This window comes from Marmota monax, unplaced genomic scaffold (assembly GCF_021218885.2).
Source record: "Marmota monax isolate L192 unplaced genomic scaffold, Marmota_monax_Labrador192_F-V1.1 WCK01_AAM20220418_F8-fsc00149, whole genome shotgun sequence".
Lineage (NCBI taxonomy): Eukaryota > Metazoa > Chordata > Mammalia > Rodentia > Sciuridae > Marmota > Marmota monax.
The window spans coordinates 3,099,136-3,126,684 of NW_026693170.1; the positions used below are offsets into that span (position 1 = coordinate 3,099,136).

At 46.4% G+C, this 27,549-nt stretch overlaps 2 protein-coding genes across 3 annotated transcripts; one reads left to right on the plus strand and one right to left on the minus strand.

Moving 5' to 3' along the window:
• On the minus strand, positions 1 to 3,450 carry Znf575 (zinc finger protein 575). Its single transcript, XM_046455487.2, has 5 exons — positions 3,343 to 3,450; positions 2,122 to 2,347; positions 1,762 to 1,870; positions 1,204 to 1,317; positions 1 to 727 (listed from the first exon to the last, which is right to left on the minus strand). Exons 4-5 carry the CDS (start codon positions 1,298 to 1,300, stop codon positions 69 to 71), a joined length of 756 nt encoding a protein of 251 aa, XP_046311443.1. The 5' UTR covers positions 1,301 to 1,317; positions 1,762 to 1,870; positions 2,122 to 2,347; positions 3,343 to 3,450; the 3' UTR covers positions 1 to 68.
• On the plus strand, positions 1,725 to 26,963 carry Ethe1 (ETHE1 persulfide dioxygenase). 2 transcript variants are annotated; one of them, XM_046455485.2, is made up of 8 exons: positions 1,725 to 1,819; positions 6,129 to 6,267; positions 9,308 to 9,452; positions 9,568 to 9,716; positions 24,066 to 24,195; positions 25,971 to 26,060; positions 26,470 to 26,586; positions 26,758 to 26,963. In XM_046455485.2, exons 3-8 carry the CDS (start codon positions 9,308 to 9,310, stop codon positions 26,808 to 26,810), a joined length of 684 nt encoding a protein of 227 aa, XP_046311441.1. In that variant the 5' UTR covers positions 1,725 to 1,819; positions 6,129 to 6,267; the 3' UTR covers positions 26,811 to 26,963. The 2 variants fall into 2 exon arrangements, with proteins under 2 accessions (XP_046311441.1, XP_046311440.1); XM_046455484.2 differs by lacking the exons at positions 1,725 to 1,819; positions 6,129 to 6,267 and adding an exon at positions 8,508 to 8,680.
• The last annotated feature ends 586 nt before the right edge of the window (positions 26,964 to 27,549 follow it).

Sequence of the window (27,549 nt, forward strand, 5' to 3'; positions counted from 1 at the left end):
TTAGAAATCCCACCTTTTTATTGACCGGAGCTGGCTGGAAGGGGCCGCCTGTGAACCAAAGGGAGAGCTCAGTCTCTCTCCCCCTGGCCCTCTGCCTGGTGGTGGCTGCGTTGATGAACGAGCAGGAGGCGTCTCTGGCCAAAGGCCTGGCCACAGTTGGAGCATCGGTGTTGGCCAGTGGCTGGGCTGCCTGGTGCAGTGGGGGGGTCGTGACATAGGCGATGGGCAGCCAGCTTGGAGGGAAATGAGAAGGCCTTGGGGCAGTGTGGGCAAGGATAGGGGCGGGCGTCATTGGCATGGTGCGTGTGGCGGTGGGCGGCCAGTTTGGAGGGGTAGCAGAAGGACTTGGAGCAATCAGGGCACGGGTAGGGACGGGTGGGAGCGTGGGTCCAGAGGTGGGCTGCCAGCTTGGAGCGGTGGCCAAAGGCCTTTGGGCAGTGCGGGCAGGGGTGTGGGCGGGCACCACTGTGTGTGAGGCGGTGGGCTGCCAGCTTAGAGGGGTAGGAGAAGGCCTTGGGGCAGTCGGGGCACGGGTGGGGTCGGGTGCCGCCGTGCGCTAACCGGTGTGTGGCAAGCTTGGACGGGTAGGAGAAGGCCTTGTCACAGTCAGGGCAGCGGTGCGGGCGCTGGGGTGGGGGCCGCCGGCGGGGCCGGGAGGGCGTGCCCCCAGACTTGGAGGGCCCTGGAGCAGACTGGCTGGGCTTCTGCGGCGGGGCCTGGTGGGGAGCTGGGGGACAGGAGGACTGGTGGGCTCCAGGAAGCAGCTAACACCCTGGGTCCAAGCTAGGCTCTGCTACCACCTTGATGTTGCAGCCCGCCACCCAAAGTGTACCTTAGCATTTTAATGTTACACTAATTTTCTAAATGCCATTATTTCTGCTTCCCTTTTCCCCCATGCATTATCCTGAGGGGCCCCAAGGGGTTACCTTCCTAGGTCCCCAAAGCTACTGAGGCATCTATTTCCAGTATCTTTCCAGTGATCACCCTAAAGTCCCACATCCCCATATGCCTCTTCTAATTTCCTCAGCCCTAGCGAATGACCACTGGAGATTTCCCAAAATCAAATGGGAGGATTCCCCAGAGCACATGCAGTTTTGGGGATCCTAAATGGTCATGATTCTGGGACTTCAAACTTTCAGCCTATGATTTCCCAAAACATGTGATCTTCTTATCAGCCCATTCCTGGGAATGAACCCTACTCACAGGCAGGGTCGCTCTCAACTCCTTTGGTCACGGGCTCCTTGCCAGTAGGACTAGGATTTGTGCCCTCAGCCTTGGACTTCGCGCCTCGCTCCAGCATCTTGCTGACACAGGAACCTAGGGGCAGGGCGCAGGGGCGGGGGTGATGCTGGGTATTACCAGGTTGATAGGGATAGGGTTGGTTGGAGGGCCTAAAATCAGGTCAGTCTGTTTATATGGGATTCTTACGTGAGGGCAGGCGTGGCGGGAAGGCGGGGCCTAAAAGCAGAATGGGCGAGGCTATGCAAATCTAACCTAAAGACCTTTGCAATTGAAGCTTGGGTGGAGTGGGCGGGGCCTATGTTCAGAGTGGGCGGAACCTTCCTCCCTCCAAACCCTACGGCCGTGAGAGCTGACACGGGGATGGGCGGGGTTATGCAAAAAGACCAAAGTCAATTGCTCCGCAACTCAGGCCCAGGGGCGGGAGGGCGAGTGGAGTGGGCTGTGTCTTTTGCAGCTCTGTCCCAGGGGAGGGGCCTATTAGCGCAGTGGGCAGAACTTTACATCCAAGAGTGGCTTTACCAGGCTTTGGGCTCAGTCTCAGTCCATTGACGCCGCGTCAACCTCGTCTTTCTTGTTGGTAAGTTTCATCCGCGGTGTGGATTGTGGCCGTGGAGGACAGAAGGGAGACCTGGACGAAGATACGAAAGGAATGTGGCGTGTGTAGCAATCCAGAGACCTCTAATACAATTTCCCTCCGGGTTGCAAGCATCCGGGATACAATGCACCCCTCAGAGTGCTGGTATTCGCGCACTAAATGCAAAGCCCCCCCGGAACCGAGTGTCCGGACCCAAAGCGAGCTTCCTCGGAGAGATCCTGGCTTTTAGCCCCCACTGTTTTCCGTAGACTAGGCGTCCGAGCCAGGACCCCTACCCTCCTCACCTGTGGGATTGCCCCTCCTTTGGGGCGGGGCTCCGAGCCCCACCCTCCTCGGCAGCTCCAGGTGCCCCAGCCGCTGCCTCGCTGCCTTCGGACCCACGGAGCTGCACCGCTGGGCGACGGGGCGGGCAGAGGAGGCGGGAGCTTCGCTAGCTGCTGGGCCCAGCCTCATTTCCATTCCCTCCTCCCACGCCGGCGTGGACGCATGCGCAGTTGCGGCCAGCAGAAGCTGCGGCGGGGGAAGACGGAATGGAAGGAAGGGGTGGGTGAGCCTGGCAGACAAGTTCACCATCAAGCGCAGAGCTGACGGCCCAAGAACCGCGGTAAAGTGCACAGCGGTGCGGGGCCTACGGTGGCTGGCTGGAGTCAAGCACGTGCAGGCTAACACGGACTAACTACGCTTGGAGCTCAGTGAGAAAGCTCCGAGCCTCTGTACTTCTTTTCACGGGACAGCCTGAGTTACATCTCTGGAGGCAATTTCAAAAGCTCGTTCTCCACTTCACCTCTAAAGGCATTTGCAAAAACATCTGGCCGTTTCTTCGAGAGAGGGCGGGGGAGGACTCACTCAGAGCGAGCTGGTGCCGGATAAAAGGCATGGCATTTTATAGCATCCTGGCACCCTCCACCATGGGTGGCTCCAGGTTCTCAGCACCCCCGTCCCGGCCCCGCATTCCACGCTTCCTCCTTCCCCCGGCCTGGGTGGTCCTGAGGTGCCCAGGCTTATTCTCCTGGTGCCAAACCCAGGGTGGCATTCTTCCCAGGCAGTGACAGTGCATGTTCCTGCCCCGAGCTGGAAAGACTATGAAGTGTCCTTTAAAGTCCTCCGCCTGGGTGACTCTTCAGCCTGACAATAAGGTCTGGCGAGCCCTGGGAGCTGTGGGAGTACTTTGGCAGGTAATTTGGGTTCTGGGCCAGATTGCCTGGGGGTAACTGGTCTGAACTCTTGACTCTGCCACTTTCTAGCCCTGTGACCTTGGGCAAGTCACTTCATCTTTCTGGGTTTCAGTCTCCTCATATATAAAATGGAAGGTTCTTGGGATTAAGTAAGATAATCAATGGAAATTTTTGAGAACAGAAAGTGTCTAGAATGCTCAATAAATGCTATCAATATTTTTGTTTTTACTGTGTATTAAACTAGGCCTGATGGGGTCAAAGTTGTACCAAGAATAGCAAGTGACCAGACTTCAAGATGGGGAGGACCTTGCTGCATTCGGGGGATCTCACCTGTCATAACTTGTCATGTCCCAGATGCTGGCCTTCCTTCCAGCTCTTGTGTATGCCACTGTCATTCCTGCCTCAGTGTCTCTGCACTAGCTGTTCTTTCTTTCCCCGGGGCTCTTCCTTCTTCTCTTTGCTTGCCTGGCTCCACCCACCCCCACCTCAGTTCAAATGTTATAAAGGTGAAGACTTCCCTGCTCACCCTTCCCTCCATTCCTGGCTATGTCCTCTCCCTTATCGCTATATATCTGTCTTCTAGAATGTGTGCTCTGTTAAAATGAACAACTTATCAATCTTGTTCATCTCTGTGTCCCCAGAATCCAGAACAGGGTCTAGCACATAAGAGATGGTCAATAAATCTGTGTCCAATAAATACTTGAAAGAATTTTAACAATAAGAAGCCCTCTGTGACAGAAAGATAGAATGATGGGTAGAATATAGAACTTAAGGTCAAGGAACTTAGGAAGGAGACTAAGCTGAATGAGAAACCAGGGGAGGGTTTTAAACATAGGAAGTAGGCCTGGGTTGTAGCTTAGTGGAAGAGGGTTTTGCTAGCATGCCTGAGGCCCTGGACTCAATCTTGAGCACTGCAAAGGAAAAGAATTAGTGAGTCACAGAAACATAGGAAGTATCATGAACTAGGTTTGGTTTTCATATGCTTTTTTTTTTTTTTTTGTAGTTGTAGATGGTCAGCATGCCTTTATTTTATTTGTTTATTTTTGTATGCCATGCTAAGGATCGAACCCAATACCTCACATGCAGGGCAAGTGCTCAGCCACTGAGCCACAGCCACAGCCCTGATATTTTCTTAACCATTTTTTTAATTATGGAAAAGTTAGGTGTGGTGGCACACACCTGTAATCCCAGCCTCTAGGGAAACTGAGGCAGGAGGATTGCAAGTTCAAGGCTAGTAAGGGCAATTTTGCAAGATCCTGTCTCAAAATATATTTTTTTGATGTATTGGGGGATTGGACCCAGAGCTTTGACCATGGTAGGTAATCACTGTACCACTGAGCTATATCCCCAGCCCTTCTGTTTTTGTTTTGAGACAGGGTCTTGTTAGTTGCCAAGGTTGGCCTCAAACTTGCAGTCTTCCTGCTCAGTCTCCCTAGTAGCTGGAATTACAGCTGTCCACCACTGTGCCCAGCTTAAAAAAAATATTTTAAAAAGGGCTGAGGTTGCCAGGTGAAGTGGCACACGCCTGTAATTCCAGTGGCTTGGGTGGCTGAGGCAGGAGGATTGTGAGTTCAAAGCCAGCCTCAGCAACAACAAGGCACTAAGCAACTCAGTGAGACCCTGTTTCTAAATGAAATACAAAATAGGGCTGGGGATGTGGCCCAGTGGTCAAGTGCCCCTGAGTTCAATCCCCAGTAGCCCCCCGCCAAGAAAAAGGGCTAAGGTGCAACTCAGGGGCATAGCACTTGCTTAGCATGTGCTCACTGTTGCTGAGGCTGTCCTTGAGATTATGATCCTCCTGTCTCAGCCTCACAAGCTGCTGAGATTACAAGCATGTACCATTTTGATTGCTTAGTCATTTCTTAATGTTATCAAATACCCCATCAGAGTTCAGTTTTTCCTATAGCCCCATTAACATTTCCCCCCACTCTTTCCAAGTGCAATGTTTAATTTTATTTAAAAGTTGAGAGAAAACAATTATTTGCTGCGTCAATAATAGAATTGGCCAGCATCAGGCTGGGCCTGTCATACATAAGGCCCTGGTTTTGATCCTCAGCACTGGAAAAAAGAAAAATTGGCCAGTGACAACTATCACACACTTATTTTTTATTTTTTGGTACTGGGGATTGAACTCAGGGGCACTCAACCACTGAGCTACATCCACAGCCTTATTTTGTATTGTATTTTCAGACAGGGTCTCATGGAGTGGCTTAGCACCTCACTTTTGCTGAGGCTGGTTTGAACTTGAAATCTTTTTGCCTCAGCCTCCCAAGTCGCCACTCTCTGGGATTACAGGCATGTGCCACTCAGCCCGACTGCAATCACTCACTATGACCAATGTTGTTTAAATGACCACAACCACTCCTCCTAGATGATTCTAAAGCTCAGTGCCAGACACCATATCCCATAAACATCTTTTTATCACACTTAGTTTGTTTGAATCAGAATTAAACAAGGCCCACACATTGCATTATTTGCTGTGACTCTTTTTCATTGACATTTTAAATGTTCGCTCTGATTGCTGCATGGAAAATTAAATGTAAAGAGGTAAGTGGAAGCCAGAAAACCAGGGAGGCCACTGTTACCTAGTCATCACAGTATTAACTACTAGCATTTATTGAGCACTTATTAACTTATTATATACTGGAAATTGTCTTTATGTACATTAATTTATTTAATATCCACAGCAATTTATTAAGAGGAGGTGCTACTATTGTTCTCATCAGAAGAGGGAAATAAGGCATGGAGTGCAAGCAAGGTCACATGCCCAAGGTCACACAGCCAGGTCCCAGCAGGAAGTAACAACCAGAATTTCAATCCCTACAGCCTGGCCCTGGAGTCCAAACAATTCACCCTGATGCTTTGCTGCCTCTTGATGGGGTTAGAGGGCATGAGGATGGAAAGGAGGCCTGACTGGAGAGGTTTACTTAACAGGGCCTGGAGATGAACTGGGTGGAGGTGGCCAGGAGAGGAAGGAGTGAAGGACAAAGATGAAGTAATGCTGGCCAGCTTCCACCGAGGTCCTGTTCTGGTCAGGTGTCTTCCAGACTCTACACGTGGGAACTAACTGGACCTTCATAAAGAAGGGAGGAAATATTTTCAACTTCATTTTACAGATGAGAAAGCTGAAATGCAGAGAAAGAACAATTTTCAGCCCAGGATCTCAGATCTGAGAAGGTTGAAGCCAAGGTTTCTAACTTTTAGGACATCTCACAGCTGAGCCTACAGAAACCCCAGAGGTTCTTCAAGGGTCAGGTAATCAACCTAGAAATTCTGTCAAAACATTAGGAATGAGCCCCAGGAGGAGCAGGTCTTATTTGGGGAGCTCTCCCAGTGAAGAGTGCCTGAAGGTTCTTTTTTCCCCTGCCTCCTCCCTGCCCTGAGCTCCTCCAATTGCTGCACTTCCTTATGCCCTCACCTCTGTGTCTCACCATCCTGACTGGGGACTCACCTCTGGGTCCCAGTTTTGCCCAGGTGGCAAGCCTAGAATTCATGCCTGGAATAAATGAGCCAAGTTCCCTTGGCTCGGAGCGTTTCTCTCCACCCATTTTTCCTGGTGACTTCTTCCCACAATCTTCTAGAATCTGCAACTGTACCTTTGTGACTCTATTTCTTTGTAGGACATCCATTTCAACCCTCCCTGTGTCTCTGAATGGCTCTTCAGGTCTCCTTCTTTGGTGTCTGAGCCTCTCCCTTGCCCTTGAGGGGCTCTATGAGTCTTACCTCTGATGAAGGCCACCAGAGATACTCGGGGAGTTTGGCAAAATTGGGTTTTATTGACTTGCTGTAGCTTAGGAGGGAGGACCATAAAGGAAGTCCTGGCCAGCTCCCCAAACACACAGAGAGAGGGCTAGCACTAGCAGAGGGTCTGGGAAAAGGTGACATTTGTTTAAAATTTAAGTGAGGCAGAGTTTAGGCTTAAGGCAAAGCAGATCATGTGGAAAGGGGTTAAAGTGGGTCCTGCTCTGAGGATTCCTTCCAGAGCCTGTTCCTTGGAAACTTCAGAGTTAAGACCAAGGTGGATTTTAGTGCCTTGTCACATCCCGTAATCCCAGCAGTTTGGCAGGAGGATAGTAAGTTTGAGGCTGGCCTGGGCAACTTAGCAAGATCCAGTCTCAAAATAAAAATTAAAAGTGCTTGGGTTGGGGTTGGGCTCAGTGGTAGAGCGCTTGCCTGGCATGTGTAAGGCACCGGGTTCGATTCTCAGCACCACATATAAATAAAATAAAGGCCCATTGACGACTAAAAAATATTAAAATAAAAAAGTGCTGGCATAGTAGTTCAGGCGTAAAGTGCCCCTGGGTTCAATCTCAGTATTAAAAAGGAGTGGGGGAGTACTGGGGTTGTGGCTCAGTGGCAGAGCACTTGCCTAGAATGTGTGAGGCACTGGGTTCGATTTTCAGCACCACATAAAAAATAAATAAAATAAAGGCATTGTGCCTATCTATAACTAATAAAAATATTTTTTTTTAAAATGGGGGGCATAAAAGTGGACTGTTGCTGCCTGAAACTCACCTCAAAAGCTCTCTGCACTTGGGCTAGCAGTCAGACTGCTTCTTTGGCAGTTTTTTGGATCCTCCAGAAGACTAGAATGGAGTGGTTGAGTTTTTTTTTTTTTTTAACTTCTTTATTTATTTACTTTTTGTTCTGAGGATGGAACCCTGGGGCCTTGTGTGTTCTAGGCAAGTGCCCTACCACTGAGTTATGTAGCTCTAGCCTAGGAGGGTCTTATTCACACTATTGATATGATTCTGAAGAACCAAACTTCTGACAGTCCATGGCTTTAGACAGGGCAGTTTCTTGCCTCTGGGTCTTTGACGTGAATGAACAAAAGCTGTTTTACAGTTTCACACCCCATCAGAAGACAAATAAGACAAAAAGATCTTCAGCCTGAGTTTGCAAAATATAATGCAAAATTATATCTTGCAAACTTTTATATGTATTACATGTAATTTATGCATATTCATTTATTATATGTAAGCATACATACATGTACAAATATGTATATATGCATGTGCAAACACATACATAAAATATTTCTTCTTGGGAAGAAAGAAAACATTTCTGATAAACTGCTTCAAGAAATTTTGGATGAAACTTAAGAGGGTTAGTATTGTTCTGGTAACTAGGCACCCACCCAACAGTCCCTCAAAACACTAGTGACCTTGAACCGAGCATCTTTTTTTTCTCATAATGACTCTTCCACCACGGGCTTTTCCTCTAAAATGGCCTGTGGCTGTGAGTGACTGGGGGGTCTCTTGAGTTTCTACCTCTCTGCCTGTCTCTCTCTCTATGCCAATATTCTGAGCGTCTCGCGAGTGTCTCTGTTCTGTTGTTCCAGATATGAGTGCCCCGGGGCGGCTCGTTGTCTTCCTGGGTCTCTGACACATCCCTGCTGTCCCCCAGGTCTGCAGCTGCACGCCCCGCCCTCCCTCCGCGCTGGCGCCCGCGGCCCCTTTAAGGCAGGCCCCGCCTCACCCCGCCACGCCCCGCCCCCCGCCCGCCCAGCTCTCAGGGTCAGCCCTGGAGCGTCCGGCTGTGGCGGGTGCTTTGCCTGGGCTCAGCGTGGACCCTGGCCTGGGGCGCGATGGCAGCGGCGGCCCTAAGGGTTGCTGGGCGGCAGCTGAGCCAGCACAGCGGGTCTGGAGCCCCCGTCCTCCTGCGGCAGGTGCGAGGTGGCTGGACCAGGAAGCGGGTTACTGGGCCGTAGGCAGCGGGAGGGGAGAGACTCGTGGATGTTTTTAGGAGGAAGAGATCTGGGGGTGGGGGGTCCCATGCCTGTACGTTGCACACAATAGGTGGAGCTGGGGGCTGGAATGCAGTGTCCAGGGGAGCGATATGGAGGACCGTGGGCTTGGGGCCGAACTCCTGGGTCCGTTACAAGATAGAGTGCTGGGAACCCTGGTTTGGGGTGTTGGTGGAATTCCTGGCGCTCTCCCCCTCCGGATGGCCCGCGGTTTCCCTTGAATGCGTATCCCTTGCTTTAACCTAAAGCCTTCTCTCTCTTAAGGTTGTTCCCATCCTCCTCCGACTGTGTATCTTTTTTTTTTTTTTTTTTTGTGAACCTCTGTCTACTTTTGAAAGGAAAAAAAGAAAAAGAAAGAAAGAAACTTGGAATGACTTAGTTCTGGTAGAGGAAGGTGGGGATCCGGATACCCGGATTCCCGACTCCAGGAGAAAGAGGGACTTGGGTTTCAGAATCTCAGGAAGAGGATGTGTGGTCTGGACTCCTGGCTCTGGGGGATGGGAGTCGCAGATGGGCACTCTCACCTGTGTCCCCCAACCTCACCCCCAGATGTTTGAGCCGAAAAGCTGCACCTATACGTACCTACTGGGTGACAGAGAGTCCCGGGAGGCCATTCTGATCGACCCGGTCCTGGAGACAGCACCCCGGGATGCCCAGTTGGTCAAGGAGCTGGGGCTGCGGCTGCTGTACGCTGGTTAGTCTGGAGACCCAACTCGTGGGTGGAGGGAGGAGGTGCTGGGGCCTGGACCCCTGGGTCTCAGGGAGGAGGGTTGGGGGCTTGGCCCTAATCTTGTCCTCCTGTCTCCCAGTGAATACCCACTGCCACGCAGACCACATTACAGGCTCAGGGGTGCTCCGGTCTCTACTTCCTGGCTGTCAGTCTGTCATCTCCCGCCTTAGTGGGGCCCATGCTGACCTTCACATTGAGGATGGCGATTCTATCCCCTTTGGACGCTTTGTAAGTTGGATTCTGGGTCCCCGAGAAGAGGGTGATAGTCTGGACTCCTTGAACTTAAGGGAAGAGGGTACTGGAGCCCTGAGCTGCTGAGTCCTCAGGAGGAGGGACCTTAGGACCTGGTTTCCTGACCCCTGAACTCACATCTCTGGGAGGAGGCCACTATAAACAGGTAGGGCATTGGGGAAGGAGGTTCAAGGTGGGTGTGTCTCTGGCCAAGTCCCTTAAGTCAACAACATTTATGGAGTTTCCTAAGGCTTTGGGGCAGTTCTGTTGGCCCTGTGTCTCCATAAAATTGATTGGTGGTTGAAATTCTGAGGCCAGGGCTAGGAGACCCAGCCCAGTCTTCTGAGCCACTGTTGGAGGAAGGAGCATCCCCTTGCACAGCGCCAGGGCTAGGGTGAGGCTCTAGGGAGTAATATTTAAGGTGGTGCTCACTTGCAGGGTGCTGTAAATGCAGGGCTGGCCCCTAAGAGTGGGTGCCTCCTTTAAATGTGGCACTGTGGTAGCCTCACCCTAGCCCCAGCTGTTGCCTCACCCAGGAATGGTCAGAAGGTCCCCACCTCCTTCTCTTTCTTGCCACAGGTAGAATCAGCAGGTTTCCGGCCAGAATTGCAATCCAGGGCAATATGGAGGAGTGGAGGGGGTTGCTCAGAGGAGACTTATGGATACACAGTTAGTTCCACCTAACTGACAGGGCTTTTTTTTTTTTTTTTTTCCCTAATCAGAGTTGCTAAAGATGTAGAGTTTGGTTGACAAAATGCCAGGTTACAGGGTAAGGTCTCAGCCTCCAGGTCAGAAGGTTTTGCTAAATAATGGGAACAGTTTATTTATCAAGAGTGTTTAGTAGAAATGAGGACTGTGCATGGGATCAGAGGGTTTAACTGCTGAGGTCACAGACTCTTGTTTATTTAGGGGTGGGGGGTCAGTATTGGGAACCCAGGGCCCACTTAACCACTGAGCAACATCCCCAGCCCTTTTTTATATATTTCTTGAGAGACAGGGTCTTGCTAAGTTGCTTAGGGCCTTGCTAAGTTGCTGAGGCTGCCTCTGAACTCACAGTCCTCCTGAGCCACTGGGATTACAGGTGTCTACTATTGCACCTGGCCACACACTCTTTATTTCAAGCCTGTTTTGGGAAGTAGGTAAAAAAGACTTTGTACACTTATGTGGGTGGCACGTAATACTCAGGTGCTAATAAGCATTTCTTGGATTTGAGCAGAGCCTCTGAAGGATTAGGAATGATTAGGGTTTGTGTCAAGGTGAGTCCTGCTTTCAGTGAGCAAGTGTGGAAGGGTTTAGCTGTGGTACATTTAATTTCAGTGTTTATTTTATCTTTAGCGGCCTTATTGATATAATCCACAGACCATACAGTGCATCCTTTTAAAGTTCACAGTTCAGTGACTTGTAATGTATTCAGAGTTGTATATCCATCCCTGCAATTTTAAATTATTTTCATTTCTCTAAAAAAGAAACCCCATACCCTGAGCCATCAGCCCTAGCTTCCCTCTTCCCTTCCTCAGCCTTAGGCAACTTTTAAAAAATTTTTTTGGTATCGGTGATTGAACCTAGGGGTGCTTTCCCACTGAGCCACATCCCCCCTGCCCTTTTAAAAAATGTTTTTCGAGACAGGGTCTTCTTAAGTTGCTTAGAGCCTTGCTAAGTTGCTGAGGCCAGCTTTGAATTTGCAATCCTCCTGCCTCAGCCTCCTGAGTTGCTGGGATTACAGGCGTGTACCGCTGTGTCTGGCTTACTTTTTTTTTTTTTTTAATGGTACTGGAGATTGAATCCAGAGGTGCTTTACCACTGAGCCACACTCCCAGCCCTTTTTTTAAAAAAATTTTAGTTGTAGATGGACACAATATCGTTGTTTTTATTTATTTTTCTGTGGTGCTGGGGATCAAATCCAGGGCCTCATGTGTGTGAGGCAAGCACTCTACCACTGAGCTACAACCCCAGCCCTCTCCAACCCTTTTTAATTTTAATATTTGAGACAGGGTCTTGTTAAGTTGCTGAGGCTGCCCTTCAACTTGAGATCCTTCTGTCTCAGCCTCCCAAGTTGCTGGGGTTACAGGTTTGCGCCACCTCAATTTGTAATATACTTTCTGTCTCTATGAGTTTTCCCATTCTGCATATTTCATAGAAATGGAGGCATACAATGTGATCATTTTTACTGACTTCTTTCCCTCAACAGCACAGTCTTTTCAGGATTCACCCTTGTCATAGCATGTTTCAGTACTTCATTCTCTATATCGTTGAACAACATCCCATTACATGGATGGTTACGCCTCAACTTATTTATGCATTAATCGTTTGGTAGACATTTGAGCTCTTTCTACTTTCTGGCTATTATGAATAATGCTGCTGGGAACATTCATGTGTACATGTCTGTTGACATGTGTTTTTTAAAAATATTTTTTAGATGTTAATGAACCTTTATTTTATTTATTTATTGATATGTGGTTGAGAATCGAACCCAGTGCCTCTCACATGCTAGGCAAGTGCTCTACCACTGAGCCACAACCCCAACCTGACATGTGTTTTTATTTCTCTGGAGTTTATGCCTAGGAGTGGAATTGCTGAGTCACATAATAATTTTACGTTTAACAGTTTGAGGAACTTCCATACTTTTCTAGAGTGGCCACACTATTTTACAGACCCACCAACAGGATATGAAAGTTCCAACTCCTTCACAGCCTTACCAGCACTTGTTATTATCTGTGTTTATGGTTGTTTAGCGTTGGTTTGGCTTTGATCTGAGATCTTTATCAATCTTTGGAGATGGGTCTATTTATTTATTTATTTATTTATTTTTATTATTTCTTACATACATCACAATAGAGGAGTGCATTACATACATAATTTTTTGCATTACAATTCTTAATACCACAATTTATCCAATCTCTGTTTGTATATAAGGTATGTGACACCAAATTCACAAGAGATGGGTTTATTTTTTTATACTTCTTATTTTTCCTGCTCCTACTTTAAAAAATCAAGTCTATAACATACCTATGATAAGGTGAGAAGTGCACAGACTACACACGTGCAGCTGGGTGCATGCGTACATATGTTTACACTTGTGTACCCACCATCCATGTGGAGATTCAGAACATGCCCGTCACCCCAAAGGCTTCCTTGTCCCTCTTCCTGGCCATGACGCATCTATCAAGGGATCATTCTTGGGACTTATGGATACACAGTTAGTTCCACCTGTTCTGGACTTTCTAAAGAAGAATTACAAGTCGGCACACAGGTGGTGCACACCTGTAATACCAGATGCTTCGAGGCCAAGGCAGGAGGATCACAAGTTCAAGTTCAGCCTGGGCAACTTAGACCCTATCTCAAAATAAAAAGAAAAAGGGCTGAGGATGTGGCTCTGTGGTAAAGTGCCTTTGGGTTCAATCCCCAGTACTGCAAAAAAAAAAAAAAAAAAAAGGAAGAAGAATTAATTATTAATTACACACGTGTGTGCACTCCTATGTCCGGCTCTTTACACTCTACATGGTGCTTCTGCTATTGCAATTCTTTTCTTCTCTTGCTTCATAGCAAGGGTTGGCAAACTTTTCTGTAAGGGACCAGATCATAACTATTTTCAATTTTACAGGCCTCAGGGTCTCTGTTGCCACCACTTGGCTCTCATTTTATAGTGTGCATAAATTAATAAGCATGGCGGTGTTCCAGTATAACTTTATTTATGGCCTCTTGAATTTAAATTTCAGATAACTTTCATGTGTCAAAAAATAATTATTGGGCTGGGGCTGGGGCTTAGCGGTAGCACACTTGCCTGGCCTGGCATGTGTGAGGCACTGGGTTGGATTCTCAGCACCACATATAAATAAATAAAAATCTATCAACAACTAAAAATATTTTTTAAAATGATAATAATAATTATATTTTTCACGTAAAAATGTAAGAACCATTCTCCACTTTCAGGCTTTACAAAAACAGGTGGCAGGCTTAGTTTGGTCCACCCCACCATAGTTTGCTGACTCCTGAGGTAAAGTATATCATTGTATGACTACACCACAGTTTGTTTACACATTCTTTTTTTAATGATCCGTCTCAGTTTTGGGCTACTATGAAAAATGCTGCTATGAAGTTTTCGTGTTTTTTTTTCTTTTTTCTTTTTGGCAGTACTAGGGATTGAACACAAGGATGCTTTATCACTTAGTTATATCCCCAGCCCTTTTTTTATTATGGGGCAGGGTCTAAGCTTATTGCAGAGGTTGGCCTTGAATTGTGATTCTCCTGAATTGCTGGGACTACAGGTATGTACCAGTGTAACTGTTATGAATATTTTTATACAAATCTCTTATTGGATATTGCCCTAAATTTCAAGAAGTTGAATTTTCTGTGTCATAGAGATAAAATATGTTTGACTTTAGTAGAAATTGCCAAATAGTTAGATTTTTGTTTTGTTTCGTATTTGACAGGGGCTTGCTATCTTTGCCTTGCCTGGTCTCAAATTCCTGAACCGAAGAGATCCTTCTTGTTTCAGCCTTTCCAGTAGCTGAGACTGTAGGCACTGTGTGTATGTGTGTGTGTGTGTGTGTTGCTGCACATTGAACTTAGGGCTTCAGGTATACTAGGCAAGTGCTCGACCACTGAGCTACATCAACAGCTCATACATATTTTTTAAGTGGCAATTCTTTTATGATTTTGACCCATATTCTGTTCCCCTGTGTAAACAAACAAAGTGCAAAATACAGCAAAAACCATATCACAGCCTTATGCTAAGCAGTTTTTTGAACTAGTACAGTTTATACCGAAGATGGACCAAATTTGAATGGTTTCATTGTGGAATGATTTTTTTTTTTAATAAGCAGTGACAGTTGAACATTGTAGCTCCCACAGCAGGTGGCAAATTAGGTGCCTGGTTAGTACTTGGATGGGAGAAAGTTAACCTTGTTGATTTATAGAGGAGTGCTTCTCAAAATATGATTCTTCAGGCCCTGATTTAGAGATTCTTTAATTGCCTGGGGATGGCACGGGGAATCAGTACGTTTTTAAAAGCTCCTTCAGTGATTCTTGTGTGACCCACATGGAAGAATTTTGAAAGAATAATGCCAAGCTGGCCAGGGTAATTCCTCTTATTTGGAATTAAATATTTGAAACATGAAGCAAGTCTTTTTCGCACTGATGTTTTCTAATGAAAAAAAATTTAAGCACACAGAAAAGTTGGAAAAAATACATTCACTCTGTGTACAATTATCCTTTTTTAAAAAAATTTTTCTTTCGCAGTGCTGGGCATGGAAGCTAGGGTCTCATGCATGCTAGGCAAGGGCTCTACCCCTGAGCTGCTCCCCAGCTCATTAATTTTTGATGCATCACCAAATTGGAGATGTTAGCCCACTGTCTCTAAACAGAGCAAATAATTTTTTCTTTCCCAAAATAAAGGAATAGGATTTAGCTGATGGAGATCCAGAGTATTTAGTGGTGATGAAAATGAGACTTTGTGTTTTAGAGCTTAGCTCTCATAGGAACAGTGATTACTTTTGAATAGGGGAAGAATAAACACGAGGGCTAAATGGAAAGGAGGCCGAGAGTTTGCTCGCCACCAGGGGGCAGTGTAGGCTGCGGGAACTGCAAGGCTGCGATGGGATGTGCACGGCCTTGCCCCGTCCTTATTGTGTTTGACTGATGGCGGGTGGTTTCAGAAGATTTAGCTGCTGTAAGAAAGGTGTGGTGATGCGTCATGGAGGAGAAGAATGAGACTGTTGAAAGAATGCGGGGTTAGGTGCTGCCGTCAGCTGGGCCCAGCTGGAATATCCTGCAGTCCGGGAAATCACTCAACAAGTTTCAGGAGCAGCTGAGGCTGCCTTCAGTCAAGATCTTAGTTGACCCCACTTGCAACTTTTTATTTCCAAAATCTACATGCAACCGAGATAATAGTGCTCCCCCCACTTAGATGGAAGGGGGATGGAACCCTTACCCCTTGGTAGGCAAGTGCTCAAGCTATGTCTCTAGCCCAGAGAGAACAATTTTAACACTCTCACACAGTACCCATAAGTTCCCCAGTTGGGGACGATTTATCACAGTTGCTTTATTTCTCTATGCTTCCCACTTCCCCTACCCCCAACATTCAAAAGTAAATTGCAGGGGCTCCGGGTATAGCACAGTAGTAGAGTGCTTGCCTGGGTCCAAAGCCCTGGGTTCCATTCCCAACATAGAGGGAAAATAAAATGAATTGCAGATATTTCACCCCTAAAATCTTCTAACAGTGTTCTCCTTTCTCACCCGTTCTCAGACTCTCAAATCTTTTTTTTTTTTTTAGTTACAGATGAACACAATACCTTTATTTTATTTATGTATTTTTATGTGGTGCTGAGAATGGAACCCAGTGCCTCACACATGCTAGGCAAGCGCTCTACCACTGAGCCACAACTCCAGTCCCACTTTCTCAAATCTTTTGATCTCTGGACTCTCTTAAAAACTAAAGAAGACCCTAAAATGCTCTTTTTCTTTCTTTCTTTCTCTTTTTTTTTTGGATTCCGGGGATTGAACCAAGGTGCTTTATTGCTGAGCTACATCCCCAGCCCTTTTTATTTTTTATTTTGAGATAGGGTCTTGCTAAGTTCTAGGCTAAGTTGCCCAGGCTGGTCTCAACCTTACACTCCTCCTGCCTCAGCTCCTGAGTTGCTGAGATTACAGGTGTGCACCACCATTCCCTGCTGTTTAGTTTATGTGGTTCTATCAATATTTACTGTGTTAGATATTCAAATTGAGACTTCATTTTTAGCGATGGAACTCAGGATGTGCTGCATGCTAGGTAAGTGCTATACTACTTAACTACATCCTCAGGCCTGAGACATTGTTTTAAAACAATAATATACAAGCACACGCTCCATTAGCTATCAAAGCAATGACATTATCAAAGATCATGAAACTTCTGGAAAGTTCACTAATACTTGTGGGAGAATGCAAGGGGTAAAAAGCAGAAGACATTTGCCCCCCCTCAGTACTGGGGACTGAACCCAGGGGCATTTTACCTCTGAGCCACATCCCCAACCCTTTTTATTCTCTATTTTGAGACAGCCCTCACTCAGTTGCTAAAGCTGGCATTGAACTTTGGATCCTCCTGCCTCAGCCTCCCAAGTCACCAGGATTACAGATGTGTACCATCACTCCCAACAGCAAAAGACTTTTTAAAATGTTATAAAAACCTTTTTGACCTTGTGGAAGGAACCTCAGGGTTCCTTCAAATACGCTTCAAGAACCACTCTTTTACAAAACCTTTGTCAAAGTACCAAAATGTACAGTAATTCATCTCATCAGTAAATATTGAGCCCACGTTCAAATTTCTTGGGTTGCTCCAAGAATAATTTTTTTGCAGCTGTTTTTAGGAACCTGGACCCAGTGGAGGTTCCTGCACAGCACTAGTTTATCATGGCTGCTGAGTCTTCGTCTTCATCTAGAATAGTTCCATATACTTTGTGCTTCATGACATTGACTCTTTTTTTTTTTTTTTTTTGGTACTGAGGATTGAGTCAAGGGACACCTAACCACTGAGCCACATTCCCAGCCTTTTTTAATATTTTATTTAGAGACAGGGTCTCACTGAGTTTCTTAGGGCTTGCTAAGTTGCTGAGGCTGGCTTTGAACTCTAAATTCTCCTGCCTCAGCCTCCCAAGCCACAGGGTTGACAGGTGTGCGCCACCACTCCTCACTATGACATTGACTCTTGAAGCTTCCTGACCTGTTGTCTTATAAAGGGTCTTGATATGTCTAGGACACCTTGTGGTGTCTTTTGTCTTCTAAAACTTCCCTTTTCTACAAATTGACGAAGATTGTGGATATTTCTTATTGGTTAATAGTCATCATTTTAACACTTAGTGACAAAAAATCAAGTGTTTGCTTCTCACCAGTTTTCACTGGTGAATTCTCACAGTATTTATCTCCAGATATTTTTGGAATCAGATATTGTGCCCTCTCCCCATTTGGGGGAGGAGGAATTTTGAAGGTTAAGTGCATTCAGGGTCCTCCTCATTTGGATGGAGGGCAACTAGGACTTGAACTTGGACAGATTGACTTCAAGGGCATTGCTGTTGGCCACCAAGGTTTTCAGCTCCTATGTCCCGAGGGAAGGGTTAAACAGATGGTCCTGCTGTGGGTTGATTGCTGGGTTTCTTCTCTCAAAGGTCCCTCTTGCCTGCCCCAACCCAATCCCCATCTTCCCTCCTCAGAGTCTCTGGAAGGCCAGGGCCCCACCTGGCTCTCTTACTCACACCCTCCTTGGTCCTTTCCTTACTAATAATCCAGAAAAAAAAATTGGCAACTCTAAATTTGGCCTGCCATATGAAAGTCACACACTTTAATGCCCACAGAGGCCAGGTGGGCAAACTGAGTGTTCTGCCACTTCCTGCTGTGTGACCTGGAGCTCACGTTTTACCTTTCTGGGCTTCAGTTTGCCCCATCTGGAACATGGGCCCAATATAGGTACCCGTGGAGAGTGGGTAGAGCAGAGCCTGCTTGTAGTCAGTTCCAGGCAAAAACATTTGCTCTTGACTCTGTTGTGGTTTATTTCCACAGAGAAATATGTTCTCCCTCCATGTTCTTGTTGTGACATGCTACTAAAAATTGTCTGATTGACATGTTTGACTTCCCTTCTAACCCTGTGTTCTGGGTGAACCAAGCACACAGTGGGTAATAAATAGCAGCTGACATTTGGCACCAGGAGCAGGGAGCAGTCCCATCTGTGACTCGTTTTCAGGTGCATTCCCCACTTATGGGGACGCCCACTGCATGGTTCACATTGGTTGTTTCCATGTAGGAGTAAAGCCAAGCTGTAGTCTTCTGTTTGATTCTAAGAGTGAAGCTGGGAATAGATCCATATCTCCTACTTTTGAAGGTTAGACAACAAATGCGGTCTCCTAATAACCACCGACCTGTCCAAACACAATTCTGTAGGCTGCATCCAGCCCTCGGGCCTCTGTCGTGCCTCTTCTGATAAATGAACCTCATTGAACATTCATAACAGTGAAGTGAGTTCAGAATTATTTTCTCCATTTCACAGATAAGGAAGCTCAGAGAAGAAAGCAGTTTGCCTGAAAATCACACAGTAAGGAAGGGGCTGAGCCAGAATTTGAAACCAGGAGCCTTTGTGATTCTACTAGATCAATTGTTTTCCCAATTTTAAAACATTCTTATTTATTATTCATATTTTTATTATAATAACAATTGTGTACTGAGAATTTTTCCAAGCACTTTACATACAAAGTAGCTTACCCTTTATAACAGTCCTATGAGCTGGGTACAGTTATTATTCCCATTTTACAATCAAGCAGACAGGCCCAGAGTAGTGGATAACTTGTCCAAGGTCACACAGCTAGTAATAGAGCTAAGATTAGAATCCTTGCCATCTGGCTGCAGAGAGTGCTTTTTTTTTTTTTAACTGTTTGATTCTATTTATATAACATTCTAGAATATGCAAACTAATCTGTAATAACAGAAAGAAAGTCAGAAGTTGACTGGGGATAGGGGTAGAGGAAGGATTGGAAGCATGGATTGGAAAGGGTCACAAGGAAACTTGGGGGTGTTAGAAATGCTTGTCATCTGATTGTAGGGATGTTTTCTCTGGAGTACCTTTTAAAAAATGTAAATAAGGAGAGAAAATGAAAAGAAATCACCAGGTCCATAAGTGAACCCACCACATCAATAACTCCAGAAGTAATTAAAACATTTCAGTGCATAAAGAAAGAAGAAAACCTTCCCAGTTTCTTTTATGAAACCAGCCTGGTTTTGATACCAAGAGCCACTTGTGCAGGTATTAACTCTGGAAATCAGCTGCCCTGTGTATGACCTGGTTTCGAGATTATTTTTTGTTTTTTTTCTTTTAGAAGTTTAATTGCAGTTTGCCTTCATATGATTTCTCTGGGCATGTAAGTGAGCTTTCCTTTACTGTGACAACATACTTAAGATAAACGTAAGGAGGAAAAGTTTATTTTGACTCATAGTTTTATAGGTTCCAGTTTGTGATCTGGTGGCCCTGTGGTGAGGCTGCACATCGTAGTGGCCAGCGGGGCAGGGCCCATATCCTCTTCAAGGCCACGCCCCCAATGACCTAACCTCCTCCCTGTAGGCCCCACCTACTAAAAGTTCCTCCAATTTTTAGCAGCCCCTGAGCTGGAGACCAAGACTTTATTTAACACATGAGTCTTTGGGGGACGTTCCAGATCCAGACTGTAACACTGGGCTTATTCTGCTTGGGAATTTAGCAACCAGGTAAGAGAGCCCAGCAAGAAGGAAGAGGAGGCAGGTTAGCCTCCGAGGCTGATGCCAATGAGAAGGCTTTCATGTGCAGGACCCAGAGCCTGGTCTCCTGACACCCTCCTAGCACGTCCCTGCCACCCAGGCCCATGTGTGTGTGTCTTTATCCTCGTCCCCTTCTCTCTGCGCCCCTCTCTCTCTGCCCCTCCACCTCTGTCTTTGCTGTGGTGCTGGGAATGGAACCGGGCCTCACCCCTGATGGGCAAGTGCTCTGCCACTCTGCTACCCACCCCCTCTCCTCATCAGCTCTTGCTTTTTCTCTGGAAACCTCCAGCAGTCTGGGACTGCTTTTCACCCCCGTCCCTGTGCCCTCTCCAAGAGGCAAATATTTTACACCTTGGTTCAGAACTGAGCCGCAGCTTCGCAAAGCAATGTTTGTTCTCTGTGCCACGGGCTCTGGGCGATCTCCCGCTTCTCCCCCGCTCTCCACGCCAGCCCTCCTGCTCCCTTCCACTCCACTGGATCGGACCCTCTCTGTATCTCGCCCACTTCTGCTAGACGTGGCCTGGGACCGTGTTGTCCTGTGGCGTCAGTTTGCTCCTTCGAGTGTGTGCATACACCCCAACTTATCTATCCATTCTTGTCGATGGGCTCGCAGTTGGTTCTCAGTTTTGGGCATTGTAAATAGTCCTGCTGCAAACAAGACACATAGGAACAACCGTGTGCCAAGAGGTGAGCCCAGGGACGTGTAGGTTTTTCATGTTTCCCACCCTGATGCACCAGTTTCCATTTTTCCACATCGATCTTTCTCACCGCAGCCTTTCTGGTGTGGTGTGGTGATATCCTGTGGTGGTTTCACTTTTATTTCCCTGATGACAGATGAAGTGGAGCACCTTTTCATGTGTTCCTACCATTTGGATGTCCAATTTTGCAATTTCTTTTTCAATTCTTTACTATGTTTTTCTATTAGATAGTATACCTTATTGATTTGAAGGTTATCTTTATATATTATAGATCCAATAACTTTGTTGAATATTTGTTTGTAAATAGCTTCTCCCCCTCCTACTGTCTTCATGGTGCATTTAAACAAAAAGACATTTTAATTTTATTGTAGTTCAACATATCCATTCGGGCTCTGTAATGAATGCAGTTTTTTTTTTTTTTTTTTTTTTTTTTTGCTGGGGAGGAGGGGGCTGCAGTAACCAAGGGTTGAACTCAAGGGCACTTGACCACTGAGCCATATCCCCAACCCTATTTTGTATTTTATTTACAGACAGGGTCTCACTGAGTTGCTTAGTGCCTTTTGCTGAGGCCGGCTTTGATCCTCCTGCCTCAGCCTCCTGAGCCACTGGCATTACAGGCATGTGTCACTGTGCCCAGCTCATAGTGAATATTTTATGTGCTAAAGACCCCTTTGCCTGCTCCAAGATGACAAACTCATTTGATGTTTTTCTCTAAAGTCTGTTGTTTGATCTTTCAGATTTAGATCTGTAGTCCATTGACCGTTTATTTCTGTGTGTGGTGTGAGGTAGGGGTCGATATCAACTCTGCTTTCTAAAGAGACATTGATTGGCCCAGAACTGTATTAAAAAGACCCTTTTCCCACCACTGTGCTGAAGTGAACCTGTGCTGGTTTAAGAGAACATGCGATTGATACAGTCGCTCTCTGGCTGGTCCCCTCCCGTAGCCTCATTCTCGCTTTGCTGGCTCTGACTGAGCCCGTCACCTCCAGCACCCTTCCCAGCTCTCCACTCCTGCTCACCTCACTGCAGCCTCCTGTTGTGTCTCCAAATCAAACACAAAGCGACCACATGTCTTAACTAAGCGGGAGTCTGACTTTCTCCTACAATAGGAGATCTGGAAGAAGGTAGTTCAGCAGCACTAGGTCGGTGGGATTCTCAGGGTTGTGCCTTTTGTTGCAAGGTAGCTGCTGCAGCTGCAGCCATCACACCTTGAATTTAGAGCCAGAGGCAGGAGGGAAAAAAAAGCAATGCCTGTTCCTCCCTAGACATCTCAGGAGTCTTACTGAGATCTCATTGATCAGACAGTAGTCAGGGGCTACCCAAGCTGCCAGAGAGACTAGGAAACTGTTGGCCAGGGACATTGACACCCAGAACCCAACTGGAGTAAGGAGAGGTGGAGTGAGTTGGTGGGGGGCCACAGAGTCCGCATGTGGGGTCCTTGGATGTCAGCAGATGACTGACCTGGATGAGGCTGAGATTTGGGAGGTGGAGCTCTACTGAGAGGGAGGAGGGATGGGGGTGTGGGGACTAATTTTATAAGTGGGGACTAATTGAATCATGATGTTAGGTCATTAGAGTAATATTTGTTCTATGACCCTGGCTTCCCTGGAGCTGAGTGTGGAGATTGAGGCCACAGGACTCCCGACGTGGGCATTTTGTATGTATGTGTCGGGGGTTCTTAATGGCAGAGTCCCAGAAGTGGCTTGAGATGTCACAAAGGGTACATATTTGAGATGTTAATAAATACTGCTCATTTCCCTCCAAAATGACTACACTGATTTGTACCCACACCCCAGGAACTAAAAAGGCACCTTAAGCAATTCTGATAGTTGTCACTCTGGTCAGTGAAAATAAGTGTTTTTAAAATTTTAATCCTTTCCTTTCTCCATTTCTTCCTTTTGAGGAGGTTGAGCGTCTTTTTTGGTGATCTTTTACTATTTATTTCATCTTCCATGAACTGCCTGTTCTTTTCCTTTCTAAGTTCTTTGCTGCTGTTGTTCATTCGTTTGGTTTTTTTGGTATTGAGGGTTGAACCCAGGTGTGCTTTATCACAGAGCCACATCCTCAGCCCTTTTTAAAATTTTTTATTTTGAGACAGGAGCTCTCTAAGTTTCTCAGGACCTTGCTAAGTTGCTGAGGCTGCCTTTGAAATTGTGATCCTCCTGCCTCAGCCTCCTGAGCCACTGAGGTCAAAGGTGTGTGCCACCAAACCCAGTTCTTTTAGAAATTCTTATTGATGCTTGGGAGCTATTCATATATTGTGGCTTTTTTCACCTTAAAGTACTTTGTTGTATACATTGCCAATATTGACTCTGAGGGTTTTTTTTTTTTTATGTCCTTTAACTCTGATTTTTGGGGGGCAGGGGGAGGGGGGCGGGTACTGGGGATTGAACTCAGGAGCACTCAACCACTGAGCCACATCCCCAGCCCTATTTTGTATTTTATTTAGAGACAGGGTCTCACTGAGTTGCTTAGCGCCTCGCTTTCGAGTGGCTGGCTTTGAACTCAAAATTCTCTGTCTCAGCCTTTTGAGCCACTGGGATTACAGGCATGTGCCACCATGTCCCGCTTGATTTTTTATTTTAAATCATCATGTTGCCTGGACATGGTGGCACATGCTTCTAATCTGAGCAACTTGGGAGGCTGAGGAAGGAGGGCTGTAAATTCAAGGTCAACCTGGGAAACTTAGCAAGACCTTATCTCAAGGGGAAAAAAAAAATTCAAAGGGGTAGGGATGTAGCTTAGTCATGGAGTGTTCCTGGGCCCAATCCCCAGTACTAAAAAAGAAAAAAAAAGTTGAACTGTGTGGTCACATCTATCCTTGTTTTACTCTGGCCTCTAAAATTTCAGTCATGCTTAAAAGAACCTTTCCCATATCAGGATTTTATCTATGTAAAATTGCATATTCACAGTTTAATACAGAACCCAAAGAATAAAATACATATTTCGAGTTAATGAATAAATTTTTGCAAATATCACACTGTACAAGTTGCTTTGTAACCTGTTTCTTTGCTCTTACTGGACACCAAATGTCTTTTTTTTGTGTCGTTAAGTATATGTGAAACATCATTAAGTTTTGTTTTAGCAGCAGCACTTTTAATGGCTGTTTAGTATTTCATTTTTATAGTAGTGTGCTAATCTTTTTCCTACTGTCTTGTCAGCTGTTTATATATTGAAAATATTGACCACTATGGTGAATACATTCAAAATGTGCTTTCCTTTTAAGTTTTTGTTTTTCTGTGCTTTGTGGTGTTATTTTCATTCAGAAACTTTAAACGGATTTTAAGCATTTTAGACTTACAATCTCTTCCTTCATCTAATATGACTCTGGTGGGGCTCCAGGTGGGGCTTCTGGGGCCAGCTTGTTGGTGACTGTCTCTGTACACCCTGTCCCTGCCAGGCCTTGGAGACCCGGGCCAGCCCTGGCCACACCCCAGGCTGTGTCACCTTTGTCCTGAACGACCTCAGCATGGCCTTCACTGGAGATGCCCTGCTGATCCGTGGATGTGGGCGGACAGACTTCCAGCAAGGTGACCCGCTCCTTATCCAGCCCAAGATTCAAATATGGTTATATATTTGCCAGGGTTTTATGCATTAGCTACAGGAATGAATGAATGGACCTTAGATTTTTAGGGGGCCAGTTTTACATTCAGAATTTAGTTGCCAGAGTATCCACTTAGGGCATTAGCTATTGGAGGACCATTAATTCCAGGGGTACATTAGTTATCTATTGCTGTGAAACAAATTACTGCAAAATGTAACAATGATTAGACAGGCATAGTAGCACATTTCTATAATCTTAGCCACTCTGAAGGCTGAGACAGGAGGATTGCAAGTTCAAGGTCTGCCTTGGCAATTTAGCATGACCCTGTCTCAAAATAAAAAATTTTAAAAAATTTTAATAAAAGCTGGAGATATAATAGAGTGGAAAAGTACCCCTGGGTTCAATCCCCAGTATAAAATAATAATAAAAATAATAATAATAGTAGTAGTAGTAGTATTAACATTCACTGTCCCACAAAGTTTCTGAGAGTCAAGAGTCCAGGAGCAGTTTAGGGTGTGGGCTGTACTCATCAGAAGGCTGGATGGGTCTGGGGACCCACTTCTGGGGTGGCTTCCTCCCATGGCTGCCAGTTCCTGTGCTTGTTGGCAGAGGCCTCCCTTCCTCACCTGGTGGACTGCTCCAGAGGGCTGCATGAGTGTCCTTATGACATGGCAGCCAGATCCTCCCAGAAAAAAAATGACCAGAGAGAAAGAGAAGCCCTAATTTTTTCTTTGATCTTGCCTCAGAAATTATACTCTGTCATTTTTGCAATATTCTATTTATTAGGAGCAAAATATGTAATCCAGACCCTTAGATCAAGGGGAGGGAAATGAAGTGTCACGTTTCAATAAGAAGATTCAAGAATTTACGAAGGTGTTCGAAAACCACATCAAGGGCCTTAGCTGCTGGTGGGTGTGGTGGGGTGGAGTTGTGCTCAGGAGATCAGCTGCTCAGAGGCCACTAGGAGGTTGTTTGGTCCCTGGTTCAGCTGTGAGAAGGTTCTGCAGCTTCGGGGTGTAGCTGCAGAGGATGGTTTGATTCGGGGGTTTCCCTGTGGGAAGACAGTTTAGTTTTGGATCTCAGGATCTGGCTGCCCGTTGAGCATGTGCACGAATGTGGCTTGACACTAGATTGGAGGAGTAGTCTGTCTTGTGGGCAGAGGCAAGACCACGTGAGAGAAATGGCGGCAGCTGTCACACACTGGCAACGAGAAGCCAGGTCCCGGCCCCCTCTCCCTCTCTATGTCTTCATTTCAGTCTGTGGTCATCTCTCTCGGACTCCTAATTTGCTTCTTATCCATTCCCAACACAACATAAAAATGGGAGAATTTAGGTTGAAATGGAAGGCAAAAGAATGTTCCAGAGAGGTTTGCCTCTGTCCCAGTCGAGGCTCACCTTCCTGTTGGAACCACTGTTCCATATGCTGCTTGGCCTCATGTCTTTGGTTTATTACCTTCTAGTCCAACTTCTTTGCCCAGAATCCTTCCTCAGTGTCCCCAGATTAAGGACACATTTCCTGGGGGGCTTCAGAATCTCTCTTCCCACCCTTACAATCCCACATTATAAAGGCAAATTTCTCACCATTCATTTTTCTTCATGTATGTCCTTCCCTCTGCCTCTACCTAGACAAAGGGGTTTGGGCAGGAGATGAGGGCGATGGCTTAGCTACTCTGATTATCCTCCCACCCTTTTCCTGAGGGAAGGTATTTTAGGGCTTCTCCTGTCCTGCTCACCCACTGACCTCTGACCTTTCCTTCCCCAGGCTGTGCTAAGACCTTGTACCACTCAGTCCACAAAAAGATCTTCACACTTCCAGGCAACTGTCTGGTCTACCCTGCTCATGATTACCATGGTGAGGGCTCGCTGGAGGGGGTGGGGGCTTACCTAACTTTTGAGGGGATAGCCAGCTTCTGTATTCTTTGTATGGCACAGAGACTACACACATTCCATAAATTCCTCTGGCCAAAAAAGACTAAGTGCTTGGGTGTGCCGTGTGTGGATATAGAAACTAGACAACTTCTAGAATTCTGCAGGGCGTGGGTTTTCCTGGGACTTCCTTGTGGAGTGCAGAGGACTGTTGGGAAACTACATTTCCCATAATGCGCATCGGGAGGGAAAGCAATCTCAGAATATTTTGGGAAGAGCCCATTAGTGCCTGGCTAGAGAGGCACCCAAAGACCTCCTGGGAATTGTAGTTCCTAGTGGCCCAAAGTGCTGGACCAGTTGACTTCCCTCTCCCTACCCCCCACCTTGGTCACTAGGACACACAGTGTCCACCGTGGAGGAGGAGCGGACTCTGAACCCTCGGCTCACTCTCAGTTGCGAGGAGTTTGTTAAGGTCATGGACAATCTGAACTTGCCTAAACCACAGCAGATAGGTGAGCACCCTGGGTCCTGGTGGGAGGAGGATTGGGGTGTGGACTCCTGGGTCTGAGGGAGGAGGGCTAGGGCCAGAACTCTAGTTCCCTAAGAAGGGCTCAGTGTACCTGGGTCCTTGGAGGGACATGGGCTTCTGCCTCGCCCCTTGGTTTCATCCAGTTTCTTTTCAGACATTGCTGTTCCAGCCAACATGCGCTGCGGGGTCCAGACGCCACCTTCCTAACCTGTTTCTGTCAGGTGCTTATGTCCGTCAAGAATGCACTCAGTGGAGCGAGGGGAGAGGGGTCACCACTAGACCTCTGTCCCCTCCCACCCTACCCCCATCAGCCCCTCGAACTTCTTAAATAAAAAGTATTTTTTTTCCTTTCATCATGAATCTGACGTCTACCTCTTTTCTGGGGGGAACCAGCTGGGTTTTGAGTGGATGTGCTTGGAGTTGGTTCTAGTCCCTTGGAAAGGCTGCGGGAGCTGGGCACCATGCAGGTCCCCGGAGATTTCTAACTCACAAGATTAGAAGCCAACATATCTGGCAGGTGCTCTCATGGCCTTGGATCAGAACACTGTTGGGTCCTGAGTCCTAGAGTTAGGTACTTTCCCTCTACAGCCCTCAATTGCCTGATCTGTAAAATGGAAATAATAATAATAATAGGGTGTCATGGAGATCTGATAAGTCCATAAATATGAGTGCTTGGCACACTGCCTGAATGGCCAACTCCCTAGGAGTGCTATTATTGTTGCTATCATTTGGAATGATCTCTTAGGTGCTTCCTGACTTGGAGTGACAATTTACATAATGGTTAAGAACATAGATGTTGAAAGAATGAAGCTGATGTGTAGACCTTGGATGCATCTCTCTCCCCCCAGCCTCAGTTTCCCCTCAGTTATATAATGGAAATAGTAATCCCTCCTTCGAGCTGGGCTGCTTTGAGGGTGAAACCAAATTAGCGTGTGTAAAGTGTTTA